Source organism: Podarcis filfolensis (assembly GCF_964270895.1).
Source record: "Podarcis filfolensis genome assembly, chromosome: 5".
Lineage (NCBI taxonomy): Eukaryota > Metazoa > Chordata > Lepidosauria > Squamata > Lacertidae > Podarcis > Podarcis filfolensis.
In genome coordinates this window covers 4,167,266-4,180,413 of record NC_139608.1, presented here as the reverse complement: position 1 = coordinate 4,180,413, position 13,148 = coordinate 4,167,266, and the positions used below count along the sequence as shown (strand labels likewise).

General features: G+C 45.9%; 1 protein-coding gene across 1 annotated transcript in view; it reads right to left on the bottom strand.

The window, feature by feature from the left end:
* The window catches only part of PSMD1 (proteasome 26S subunit, non-ATPase 1), a 92,025-nt gene that overhangs the window by 18,006 nt on the left and 60,871 nt on the right, over positions 1 to 13,148 (bottom strand). The window contains exon 18 of the mRNA XM_083612767.1: positions 9,396 to 9,512. Coding sequence (XP_083468893.1) covers positions 9,396 to 9,512 — 117 coding nt within the window. The remainder of the gene's footprint in view (positions 1 to 9,395; positions 9,513 to 13,148) is intronic.

Below are 13,148 nucleotides of genomic sequence, written 5' to 3'. Positions count from 1 at the left end.
CCCAACAACTGATGTTCTCAGGGTGCCAAATTCTTCCCCTGGTAAGAGATTCTGCTTATGAGGGAGGGAACACATAAAAGCCTAAAATATTCCAGCAGAGCAGGGGATGTTGTGCTTGAGCTTCTTTCAACACTTTGTGCTTGGGGGGGGGGGGGTTTGTCAGCGGTGAGAGACAGAAACCAAAAGGCATTGCAGCACGTGGAAGACAGATTAAAACCAGGTTGCTTTTTGCCCAGGGTGCTGCCTCTTCATTCCTGTGGCTTCCAGAACATGTGGGCTCATGTTGTTTATAAGACCTTGACAGTTGCTATAAACTCTGAAAATAAAAAAAAGATAGAGAAAAAAGTTGCTAGCCACACGGGCCATGATCTAGAATCCACACCGTAATCAAATCCTCAGAGAAACAGATCAGGGCCGGAGCTGGGAGACATTCCGCAGATCTGCTAATGTTCACACTGGCGTCTGTAGTCTGACAGCAAAGGGCTCTGCATACGATGGAAGGGCTGGCTGGACCCCTGCGACACAGCACTTGGGTATGGAAGCTATTCAGCGCCACCAGCGATGCTCTAGGATGCAGTCCAGGGGCTGCCATGCCACATCCGACTGGGAGGTGATTGATGGCAATGCCAGAGTCGGTTCTGAGAGCTTAAGCATGCCTGTCATCTGAACACAGAAGAATCACACACCATAGAGGAACCCATATCTCCCACCCGCTTTTTGTTGCCCAAGTCCCTGATCTAAAGGGCCTTCCAGAACAGCCACTCACACAGAGATGCAGCAGGCGACCACCTCTCAGGTGTTGGGAATTCTGCTTGCTTTCCTGAACCCAACCACATTCACTGCACACCTGTGTCAGATTTCTACCTCTGTACCTGCAAGGGAGACCGACTGAAAAGTGGAACGGCTAGAGCTGTGATGAATCATACCCATACCCAGCAAGCAGCCTTTTCGGAGGCCTTGGGATTCATCATCGCAGCGTTTATTCAATTTCTTGCTGCATGCAAACATCACCGTGGCACGCAACTGGGGAATTACTGACCTGAGTAAACTAGAGGCACGACTCATTTTTAACAATGAGGGCCCAACTAAATGTTTCATAGGGCTACATTGATTCGTGCTTTTGCATTTCTGGGTGTATGTGCATTTTAAGTGAGAAATTCTTAGAGTATGATGTGTGCCTGGTGCTGTCTAGATGTCCCTGGACTACAACTTCCATCATCCCTGACCAATGGCCACACTGGCTGGGGCTGATGGGAAGTGAAGTCTAACCATTATCCTGAGGCCCCCAAGTTCCCCACCACTATCCTAACCCTCTCCACAGAAAGAGGCTTTTCCTACATTAAAAATAGCCTGCCTGCTTTTGGCCTGGAAATCAAACCAAAAGAGAGGGGGGAATTTTTGCAAACTACCTTCGACTGCTATACATGTTGCAAGTTCTACAGAGAACAAAAGCCAAAAAGGTGTGTGGCGGAAACTCTGTACTTTGCTGACCTGTTGACATGTAAAGCAACCAGACTGCAAAAGAACCTTTGCTGTTGTCTCTGCATTCTTTGGCATATTTCAGACCCAGGCTATTGATAAAATTGCTCCAGCAAACAGTCGCGCAGCACCTGAAGGAAACTCCACGGTAAACCCACAAATGCCAGGGGAGCACAGAAAGCCCACAGAATACTGGACGCAGAATGTACCTTCCCAAAAAACTCAGGCTTCGCATTAAACTCCCGCCCCCATCAGCATGTTTCAAGTCCTCATGGGACAGCAAAGATGTGCTTGGAAACGTATGGGGCAATGTCTGCTAAGACTCCGCAGAAGCCAGAGGTGGATTGGGCAAAACTCCTCCCCCTTCCCCTTTGACTAATAAAGCAAGACATATGCAAAATAGTAAAAACTGGAGAATAAATTCTGCCAAGTGAAATAACTTATATCTGTTGCAGAACCCAGTGTCTCCTGGTGCAGAATTTCAACTCCCTGCCATGCCAAGCGCATAATGCACACAGCCCTGTTCATAAAGCCTACATTTGCTAGCTTGTGAATCCTACAGTATAACCCCGGATGGGGTGGGTGCCCAAAGAGAAAAATCTAAATGATCTAGCATCCCCTCTTCCTCTAATTAACAGCAGGGATTGCAGCCCACTGGGATGGTGGCTTGCGGACTGAAGTTCTCAGCCCCCCCCCCCGAAATTAATGGGGGGTGCACAAGAGCACTTCCCTTCACAGCAAGACTACCTCCAAATCCCTCCTTCCATCCACATCTATTCTAGACACCCTACCATTGTGGTTAACTGTCAGCTCTTTAGGTCTGCCAGGCCAGAAGACCAAAACTGGGAAGGATGTGCCGCACGGCGGTATTTTTAGAGCAAGGTATGAAACCTGTCTGTGGGTTGCATGCCCTCCACCCTCTTGACAGAACTCCATGGCTCTTTGAAGTTTTATGGCCTTAGAAAAAGGCCTGCTGGTGTACATTTGGGTGGCGTCCAGGGCAACGTTGGAACACAGGCAGCAATTCACTCCACTTCATTTGCGGCAGGCCATTCACCATCTCAGTGGCTGACGAAAGCCAGAACAGCTCAGCTCCTGCGTTTAAAAAAAGGCTACCAACTGCGGCGTTAAAGCAAACCGTCAGGGCTATCTTGTTCACAGCACTCCAGAGCAAATGCCACAATCTCTTCCTCTAGGGTTCACCGGCCGCAAGGATCGTCTACAGCTAGCCTTCAAGTCAAAAGGAATTCCACTGGCCACACTTTATTGGTGAGGGGTCAAAATTAAACAGGCTGGTAGAGACCTGAACAGCAGCCCACTCAATGCCTTAGAGAAAGTAACCAAGCTAATTGCAAACCGTCCAGTCCCAGACAACCCTTCAAAAATCAAAATTGTGTTCTATTCTGTGGCACCACCTATAAGTATGCACATTAAAAGCAGGATCCTACTGAACACACATAAACCCTGGTTTTATGCCACCGCAACACAGACATACTTGGGAGAGAGGGCCTAGCAAACACCTTAAGCCCAGTGTTGTCCTATCTCCTCCCAAGTGCTGGTGAAGTTTTGTGCTGGCTTTGTGGTACAAACTCTGGGAGCCCTCATGTCTGAGGATATGTTCTGAAAGCACAGGAGGCAGCAACCTTGTTGAAGCTAAGCAGGTCTAGTTCTGGTCAGTGTCTAGATGTGTGGATGGCCTGGGAACCCTTGGCTTCTGGGATGTAAGGAAGGTGAGACATAAATGCAGAAAATAAATACCCTCTAAGCACCTGGTTGACCTCTGCTGCTTTAGGTAAAGGTAAAGGTACCCCTGACAGTTAAGTCCAGTCGCGAATGACTCTGGGGTTGCGGCGCTCATCTCGCTCTACAGGCTGAGGGAGCCAGCATTTGTACGCTACCGCAGATAGTTTTTCTGGGTCATGTGGCCAGCATGACTAAGCCGCTTCTGGCGAACCAGAGCAGCGCATGGAAATGCCGTTTACCTTCCCGCCAGAGCGGTACCTATTTATCTACTTGCACTGCGTGCTTTTGAACTGCTAGGTTGGCAGGAGCTGGGACCGAATAACAGGAGCTCACCCTGTCGCAGGGCTTCGAACCGCCGACCTTCCGATCGCCAAGCCCAAGGCTCAGTTGTTTACACCACAGCGCCACCCGCGTCCCCCACTGCTGCTTTAAGCTACCACAGTAAGCAGCTGCAAGGGAGAAACCAGGGCACTATTTCCCCCGACACCATCAGCCATTGTGGCGATTGGCTCCAGGCCCGGTTGAGATGCACTGCAGGTCAAAGGAGGTCTTCCCAAATGTCTTTAAGAGCTCCTGCTCTTGCTGGACTGATACATGGTGGAGCGTCCATCAGCGCCACTTTTCAAAAGGAAGCTCATAAGAGGAAGCAAGTGTCAGCATCGCCCTTGAGCCAGTGCCACCAACTGGACTCATCCACTTCAGCCCCGACTGGGCTAGGCGAGCTGGGTAGCACTTCCAGAGACCACCTTCTGCACAGGAACAGGTCAAAGTGCTGTGGACTCACAGCTTAGAGCTGTGAGCACCGGATTCACTTCCACAAGTAGACAGTCGTCACACAGCAGAGTATAGCAGAGTCTAGCAGAGTATAAACGACTTGGAGAGCAGCTCTGTAGAATATCTTCTTTATTCTATCTACAACTATAATACACAACTATATACAGAGTTAAATAGGTCTAAGCATAAATGAATGCTGCACTGAGTGTCTGCAGCTGCTCTTAGCAGCAACCTTATCTCTACACACGATCTATAACACTCAGTCTCTCTCTCTCTCCGACACACTGACTGACTGACTCTTTGATGTGGTGCTGGAGCAGAATAAGTAGAGAGCAGAACACGCCTCATCCTCTCTGGAGAATCAGCAGAGATCATCAGGAGATTCTTGGATATGGGAGGAGTGAAATCTCCTCAGCAAGAGGATGTGATCAATAGCTGCCCACTGAATCTGCCGCTCAGGTTATATTCAGCTAAGTTGCAGTGGAGCCAGCAATGAAATACAGCCCCAGAAGGCTGATCCCCAAACACGGCAGCTCAGTTTATAGCTCCAACTGTCAGGAAGGCTCATTCTCGACAGCTCATAGCGGCTCCTGGAAATGAAGCACTTTTGCCATTCCATTGTGCAACTGACAGGCTTTATGGACTATGTGATGTTGCTCAGAAGCAGCGGCTCCTGCATTTTCTGCATTCCGGCTGCCGAAGTCCGCGTCAATCCTTTTGGCGAGGAACGCTGTGCTACCTGCCACAGGAGCGCAGGGATTCCAGGGAATGTCTGAGGGTGCATCAGCCAGGCTTGCTTGCCCTCCCCGTTGCCCTGAGTGAACCGAGAGCAAGCCCCACAACACCAGCCAACGCAACAGCAACCACCAACACTGTGGCCACTCACTGCAGGGAAGGTTAATAATAAACTTATAGCCTGCCCCTTTATTAAAAGTATTCAAAGTGGCACACAACAAAACCATGAAAGCACAGGATGGTAATTCAACTAGCATGTCCTATCAGTGTAAGGATTTCTGCTTGCACAACAGAAGCCCCCCCCATACCTGCACGCCCCTTAAATCTGTTTTTAGGGTTCCCCCAAGCCCCTGAAGTAGATTTGGGGAAGGGTGCAGGGTGTGGGGGCCAGGAGAGGAAAGTTTAATTGAGCAAGCGTTGATCCTTATGCTGACAGGACACACTCGTTGGATACCGCAGAATATTGGATATATTACTGATATAATATGATCAGTAAAATGCAACCAAAAACTTAAAAACAAAACAAAAACACAAGCCTGGCAGCTGCAAGAGTCGGTTATGTTCTACGTTAAAATTAGCAAGAATATGACTTGGCTAGTTTCACTCACAAAGAAACCCCCCATTGAAGTAAAGGTGTGTTCTGTTTCTGGTAGACGCCACATGAAGAGGGAGCTGTGTCAATTCCAACTGGGAGGGCAATGCAGGGTCATGTTCACTTGCTGAGTCTCCTGAGATGGCGCTGAGAGCAAGGGCTTCTGACACTGATCTCAATTCCCAGGCAGCCCTACACAGGAGCAGGTAACTGGTCCTCTGAAGGCTAGAACCAGCACCATCAAAGGGGCTCCAAAGCAAAAAAGAAGCCAAAGGAATAGCAGTTGTGGGAAGCCACTGACAGAGAGAGTGTGCTTGAGCTCAGCGTACTATAAAAGCTTTGTGTTATCTCTTACATCTTGGGGTCTAGGTAGGTTTGCCCAGGTCCATTCACAGTGAGCTTCACGCATGTGCAGGGAGCCGGAGCCAGGTCTCCCCGGTTCAGATCCAACACCCAATCCAACTTCTCAATTTACACAGCCAATTGCAAAATAATGTGACTTGTGTGGCTAGATGCAGGTCTTTTAGTAATGCAATGCAGAGCAAAAGCGGCTTGGGTTTGGATCCCCCACGGCAGGCTGCATTTACTGCAGTGCCACAACCCTACCCCCCACAACATTTAATTGGGGCCGGCCCACCCATGAGGCACAGCATGGCAACTGCCTCAGGCGGCAGAATCCACTGGGCCAGCAGATCTTGCTGCTGATTTGCTTCCTCCCTTGTTCCCGATCATAGGTGTAGATCCTCTCTTACCCTTTCTTCCCTGGCGGGCAGGGGGGAGCCATTTTGGGGTCCGCCTCAAGTGCTGAAATGTCTTGGGCTGGCCCTGCATTTAATTCTGTTTTTCCACCACCCCAAGGGAAAATTCATCATTCCTATTTTATGGATGGGGTACTGGTGCCAAGAATGTCTGGATCTGCCAGGGCCTTGAAGTGAGTCCAGCTTCACAGGTCTTCCACGTCCAAGTCCAACATTATGCTCCACTGCACTAAGACTAACTCTCCACTCCATCTAGTTCATCTTTTGAAAATCAAAGATGCTAATTGCTCCCATGTCTTCCGAGCTGTACAGATATCTGCTTCAGATCAACCAATACCCACCCTCTTGCCTTCTTCTGCAGCAAGCCAGTAAGACAATAGCATCTAGCAGGAGGGCTTATTATCTGCAGTTGACTCTACTTGCTCTCTAGAGTAATCCATGAGCTCATCCAGATCAGGTTCCACTTTCCCCATCCTCAGCTGTATTCATAGACGATTAGGTAAAGCATTTACACCCTACTCCACTGCTGAAAAGGACCCCAAAGCGGCTTGCATAAAACCATTAGCTAACAAGACAGGCCTTGCTCTTCCGAACTGATCATATTCAGTGAGCTTTCTTCACCTGATAAGAACTATGCATTGCTCTACAAACCATGTGCCAGAAAGAGATAGTGCCTCATGAGCCTTCTCCTTTTGTTCAGAAATAGATAGGAATGATGCACACTGTGTTTGGCTGTGGTGCCTGTTGGTATGGTGGACCAAGGATAATAATTTTGCCTGGTTCTTTGTACAGGTTGGCTTAAAAATTCAGATATATTTTCAACGAGGCTTCACCCCTATTGCATCCAGTAAAACAAGCAGCAGGGCCAATCCTGTGGATAAGCTTAAGGAACAAACACCAATATTGTCTGTATGACATGTGCACTTTAAAAAATTGCATACTGGTTTAGAGACTACACTGCACTTACAACTGCCTTGCTTTCAATCTCGAACACACTTGTTCAGTGTTTTATTGGTCAATGAAATCTGAAGATGCTTTCTATCTCTGCCTAGGATTTCAAAACGCAGCATTTTACTTAATCGAGAACATATGTTGCTCCAACTTCACAGGAACCAAGGAAAGCTGAAGCATTAAAATGTTATACCTGGTTCAGCTTTCTGAGAATCTCTTGCTCCCCTCTTTTAAAAAATCTAGTTTTTAGTCCTTAAGGGTTTTGTGGCAGGCTTGACACAGTGTGGGCAATGTCCCGGGTGCCAGAAAAGATGCAGGATAAAACTGCCCATGTTCAGAGTGCAGAGCTTCAGCTCCCTGCCACTCCTCCTGCCCGGAAAAAATCTGTGGTGGGTCAGAATAATGTAATATAGGCAAAATCATGTAACTCGTCTTGATTTAAATGATTTATACAGTTTACACATTTATTTTTAAAAAGTCTGGACTACAGACAGCCCTAGAATCATAAAATTGGAAGGGACCCGATGGATCATCTGGTCCAAGCCCCTGCAATTCAGGAATCCTGCCCACAGCTGCCCCTGGCTGGACTCAAACCACCAACCTTCTGATTGACAGCCAGACGCACTACCCCTATGATCAAGGCAGCCTTCTTCCTCAGCCTTTCCTGAACCACAGAAGCTCTTCGGCTATTCCCCCATATCTTAGCCCCAGTAATGATTACAAAGTACAGATCTCCAACGCCCAGCACCTTTCTTGCCCATCTTCTGTAGACTGCAGGAACTCTAGACAGGCAGCTTCTCACTTCTGCGTCTTGCATATCACATAGCGAACCACTGGCACAATATGTGGGGAGAGCAGCAGCACCAGGAAAGGGAGAGAGCTGTGCTCACGTTCAGTAGGTGCCTCCCACTTTCCCAAGTCTAACATGCAAAGGAACAGGATGAGGCTTTTACATCGGATCTATTAACTAATGACATTACATGCATCAGAGAGTTGAAACAACCTAGTAGGATGCTTGCCAAGGCCTCTCGCTTAGCACTTTTGTACAAACAGGGAGGCTTTTGCATGTGGATGTTCCCAGATGTCGTATGCTACAGGTGTGTTGTTTTAAACTGAATCCACCCCAACCTACACTGAGAAAGAATATTACTTTTTAAACTGCCGTTTCGAGAAGGCATTTTACTTTTTTTACATTGCTGCAACAACTTAAATCCAGGATGCCTTTCCCAGAAAGCCAAACATGTCGTTTCCCAGGACAAGGTGCTATTTTTAAAGAAGAGAGTTACACTTCAAAAATTTGCACAACAATTTAGAATGGTGGCCTGTTCCAGGAAATCCAGTAGGGCTAAGTTACAAAACCTTCGTACCAGACACAAGATATGCTCACACATGCTATTTATTAGTATGGACCATGGGCCCACGTACAGCCCTGCTATACAGAAGTGAAAGAAACCTCCAAATTCAGTAAAAAAATGCAGGGCAATATCCCAGAGAGCGGCGCTTCCAAGGAGGTTTGAGAAAGCGACGTACTGAAAAATGAGTCACCAACACAATGCTCCGTCACAGCCTTTTCGGGCTGCGTGGTATGAACCAAAGCTTCATTTAGCCTGGGAAGGACTGTGGGCGGCCATCCCACGATCGAGACTGGGAGAGAAATGTGCTCAGGAGCCAAAATCAGAGGCCCAAGAGGCTGCCTGTTTGCCACTGGAGACTAGAAATGAACTTCAGCGCATTCCTCTGCATTAAGAACGACCCATTAAGAAGTAAACATTCCTTGGATATGCTGATTGTCCCCATCAAATCAATACATTTGCACCCAAGGCCCCCAGAGCTCCGCTGTTTTCATAACTGTGCAATGGATCAACCCAGCTGGTCATCTACCTGTGCTGGGCCTGTGGCTTTGGTCTCTGAAGAGTTTTTACTCTCCTGTTTAGCTTTTCCTTGCAATGAAGGCCAAGTCATAAACCAGGGAAAGGTGTAAAAAAAAAACATGCTACTGAATGCAACCCGAAAGACCAATAGTCCACTCAAACAGGCGGTAAAATGAAAACTTCTCCAAGTTTAAAACTGCGACCTCAGTGGTTTGCCTGGGGAAAGAGGTGCGTTTCTGTGAGGTTTCTGTCCCCTGGACAGCAAGAAAGGTAGCTCCTTGGAGATGGCACACTTTGATATAATGATACTCACGCCCAAGCATCTCTTGCAATTTTCTGAACTCAAATATCGTTACAAAAATGAAGTTTTGTTCCTTGAAGAATGCCACTCGCTAAAGCAACTGCTATTGCAGGGCTGCAGCAGCTTCTGTCTCCTTCAGCCAAGGGCTTTTCTCTCTTGCATACCTCCCTGGCTGAAGATCCATTACTCACCTTTGGGCAGAGGATCTCTGTCTGCTGGATCATGATAAGGGCAGACGCAATCAAAGCGCCTTGACGCACATAGTTCACAGGATCATTTGTCATTGGCTCGAGCAAATTAATTGCTTCCTATTCGGAGAAAAAAAGAAGAGCACACATAATATTAACTGTATTACTTTTTAAACACCAGGCTTTCATCAGGATTATCAGATTAGGATCTTCAAGAAGGCCACGGAATAGAGCTTTGCTTATTTTTATTGAGATTGATATATTTGCCCACCACACAGATAACAGGGCAAAGGGTGTGAAAACAGCGATTACTGTTTTCTAAAAAGCATTTCCTCAATTTAAGCTCAAAAACAGAAGGGAGATTTAACACTTTCCTGAAGGAAATCTGTGTTTGTTAGAAGCTTAGGTGTGACAGGTAAGCAATTTATCTGATGCTATAAATGATGCCTATTTTAGGCAACGGGGAGTTTTGTTTTGTCTCGCCACTACCAGGCTTGATGAACTCCTTGAACATCAATGCACTTTAGTTGACTCATTGATGTGCCTCAGGGCTCACACTGAGAAAATCCTATTCCCCAATTACACTTTCACCTCTCTCAAAGGAGCAGTCCCTGAATTGGACCTCTAAAAACTTAAGAACCTGAAGACTTCCGGGTTAGCGCGATCGACTAATGGCGGATTCCCTCCGAGCTCCGGAGGGAATCTGCTCAGTAGGGGATGGGTCCTGCCGCGGTGGCGACGCTGGGACCCTCAGAAACCACAGGCGCTGAAGCCTGTGGACCTGGTGACTCGGCGGGCACCATTTGCGCCCCCCCGACCCGTGAAGGAGCCTTTTTAAAGGCTTCGGAATGGGGGACAGGGAGCGGTGCGGTGCTGTGAGTCGACTGCTTCCCCTACGGAGTGAAGCCGCATGCCATGGTCGGAGAGCGCTGACTTCTTCCTTTGAACATTTGGACTAAAAGTAACAACCCGTGAGTAATACGGAAATTGGACTTAAAATTTCTTTTTTGGATTTGGCACGAGCGGGGAAGGCGCAAAGAGGAAGTCCGTCTCCCCGTCCTGTAAACATTTTAAAGCAAGGACTAGATAACTAAGGTTGAGAGAACATCTTCTTTTTGAGAGGATAAAAGTAATTAATTTCACGTTTTGGCAGTATAAGTGAATTTGCTGGAGGATAAGAGTTAATTTTGAGAGTGGAACCGTCACCCCCCCAGGACCCGGGAGCGATCCGTGAGAGAGCCTGTTGAAGAGACATAGAAGATTTTGACAGCTGTCAAACTAGCTGTCAAAGCTGGGGAAAAAGGAGAACTTTGTTTTCTGTTGCCTTTGCTGGTTATATTTGTTACATTCAGGAAATAAATTGTTGAAAATAAAGAGGAAAAGTTAATTTGACTTTTGGATTGGAACTGGAAAGAACACTAAGTAACCAGAACTCCTCTAGAGGGGGCTCTGGGACACTACAAGAATGGCTGCAAGTGGAAAAATACTGACTGAACTGGAAAGAGCTTTCCTTCTCCTGGGAAAGTTACAAGAACAAAGCAATGTTTTGGCTACAAATGTCACAACATTGAATGAAACAGTAAATAAATTTGCTGAATCTGGAAGGGACTTGATTGAAGTCTTTGTATCTGAACAAAAAGTTTTTGTAGCTGAACTAAAAATCTTTGCAGCTGAAGAAGAAAAGAAATCTGAGAAATTTGAGAAAGTGGGGAAAGAGATATATGAAGATTTGGAGGGAAAGGAAGGAGGAGCTATAATGCTGCAGATGATTAAGGAGAGCCAGAGGCCTGCTAAGATGGACATAAAGGAAAATAAGAATGAGACTATGAAAATCTGGTTTGAATGGAAGAATGAGGAATGGAGAGATCTCCTCATGTGGAGATCTGAAGACTTATGGATTACAAACTTGACTAAAGTGGAAACTGGAGTTTCTGGGACATTTGGACTTAAAAGAAGTAAGAAACAAGATTTGGACTACACTTTTAAATATGGAGGTCTGGCTGGAAGAAATATGGACCTTATTGGGATAGAGCTTCTCCGAGATTTGGTGTTTAATATAAAGGACTATCAAAAAAACCGGTAGAGAGGAATTGAGAGAGAATTAAGAGCCTCGGACGTGAGGTCACCAGGCTGACTGCAGATAGACTGATTGACATTAGTTGGAGTTCGAAACCGGGAAAGGCGGGGAGTGGGGCTTTGGGAATCCAAAGGGTGTACAATTATACTTTGTTTCTTTGTTTTTTGTTTTGCTACTTATATTAAAATGGGGAACTCGTGAAAGGGAATTGGGGTCGACCTAAGAAAAAGATATTAAGAATAAGTACTGATGTATAAAGACTGAGATTTATGTTAAAATTGGTTAACTAAAATGACTTAAATATAATAAGGTAAAATTTGGGGATAAGAACTTGCTGAACTAAAAATTGAATTGGAATACAAGAAGGGGAGGTGTGGGGAAGTCAAGGAAATATGTTATTGAAAGAAAGGAATGCAATTATATGTGTGTTTTTTATTTTGTGTGTGTGTGTGTGGTTTTTTTTGTGTGTTTTTTTTGAAAATTTCAATAAATATCTTAAAAAAAAAAAAAAGAATTAGCGTAAATAAATAAATAAATAAAAACTTAAGAACCTGGGTTGAGGGAAAGCATATGAGGAAAGGGAGGGAATATCTAAAATGTATGGAAATACTTTATAGGCCAAAACACATGGATGACTTCCTCAGTTATGGGGGTATCAAAATTGTGTACCTCCATGTGACTAAAAGCTGAAATGTGGTATTACGTAATTCAAACGCATTTCAGATTGTTAGAAAAATTGGGTATTTGCACACTTCCCCACCCCCCACCCCCAAAACCACCTCACACCACACAGAAACTTGGAATTCGGTGCAAACCTAGTTGAAGGCCTGGAAAAGTATTTTTTCTACATCTGATGTTCAAAACCCAGGACATGATGACGTGCATCAGAGGGCAATACTCTTAGCACAGAATGGGCTGTAGGAACCTCAGCCTCTTACACACCTGAATCAGCATGGTGGGGGTTCCCAGTAGCAGCTGAGTATGCATACATTCCATGCCAAATTTACTCGCTAACCCACTTTAGAGCTGGAAAATGGATCTGATGACCCACTTAGACCCATCAGAGAGGTGGAAGAGACCTCAAAGGGCGTGCAGTCCAGTGCCCCCCAACCGCCAGGCTGACACAGGAAATCCAACTACTATAGCATCCTTGATAGAATCAGATTTAAAAATCACCTGAAGAAGCCATGTCTTAAATAAAAGACAGGCTGATGAAGTACAGGTTTAGTGTACGAGGGATTATTATTCTGAACTTTTTGTTTCTTTCACAGCACAAGCTTTCCAAAAACTTTGCTCTAATTATATGGCCTTTTACAAGGCCGAGTTGTATTTTTGTGCATTTATTGGCTCAGGCCTAATCTGTGACATTGCGTGAGTTCATGCCTATTTATAGCAGATGCGTGAGGGAAGTGCCTCTTTGGCCTAACGAAAAGCTTAACTTCGTTTCCAATCTCCCTAGTTCTAAAATATTAACTTGGCCTTTAAAATAGGTTGATGCAGGCCCTGGAAGACACACTGATATAAACAGATGCTCAAGATCCTTTATTTTAGAAATAAACAATAAAAAAGTACAGAGCTGCAGCCAAGCAGGTTCTATTATCCTGCCCATACAAATTGAGAAATAAAACAGACTCAGACTGTGAATACCAAACGGCTGACCATTTTTGTCCACTACAGGC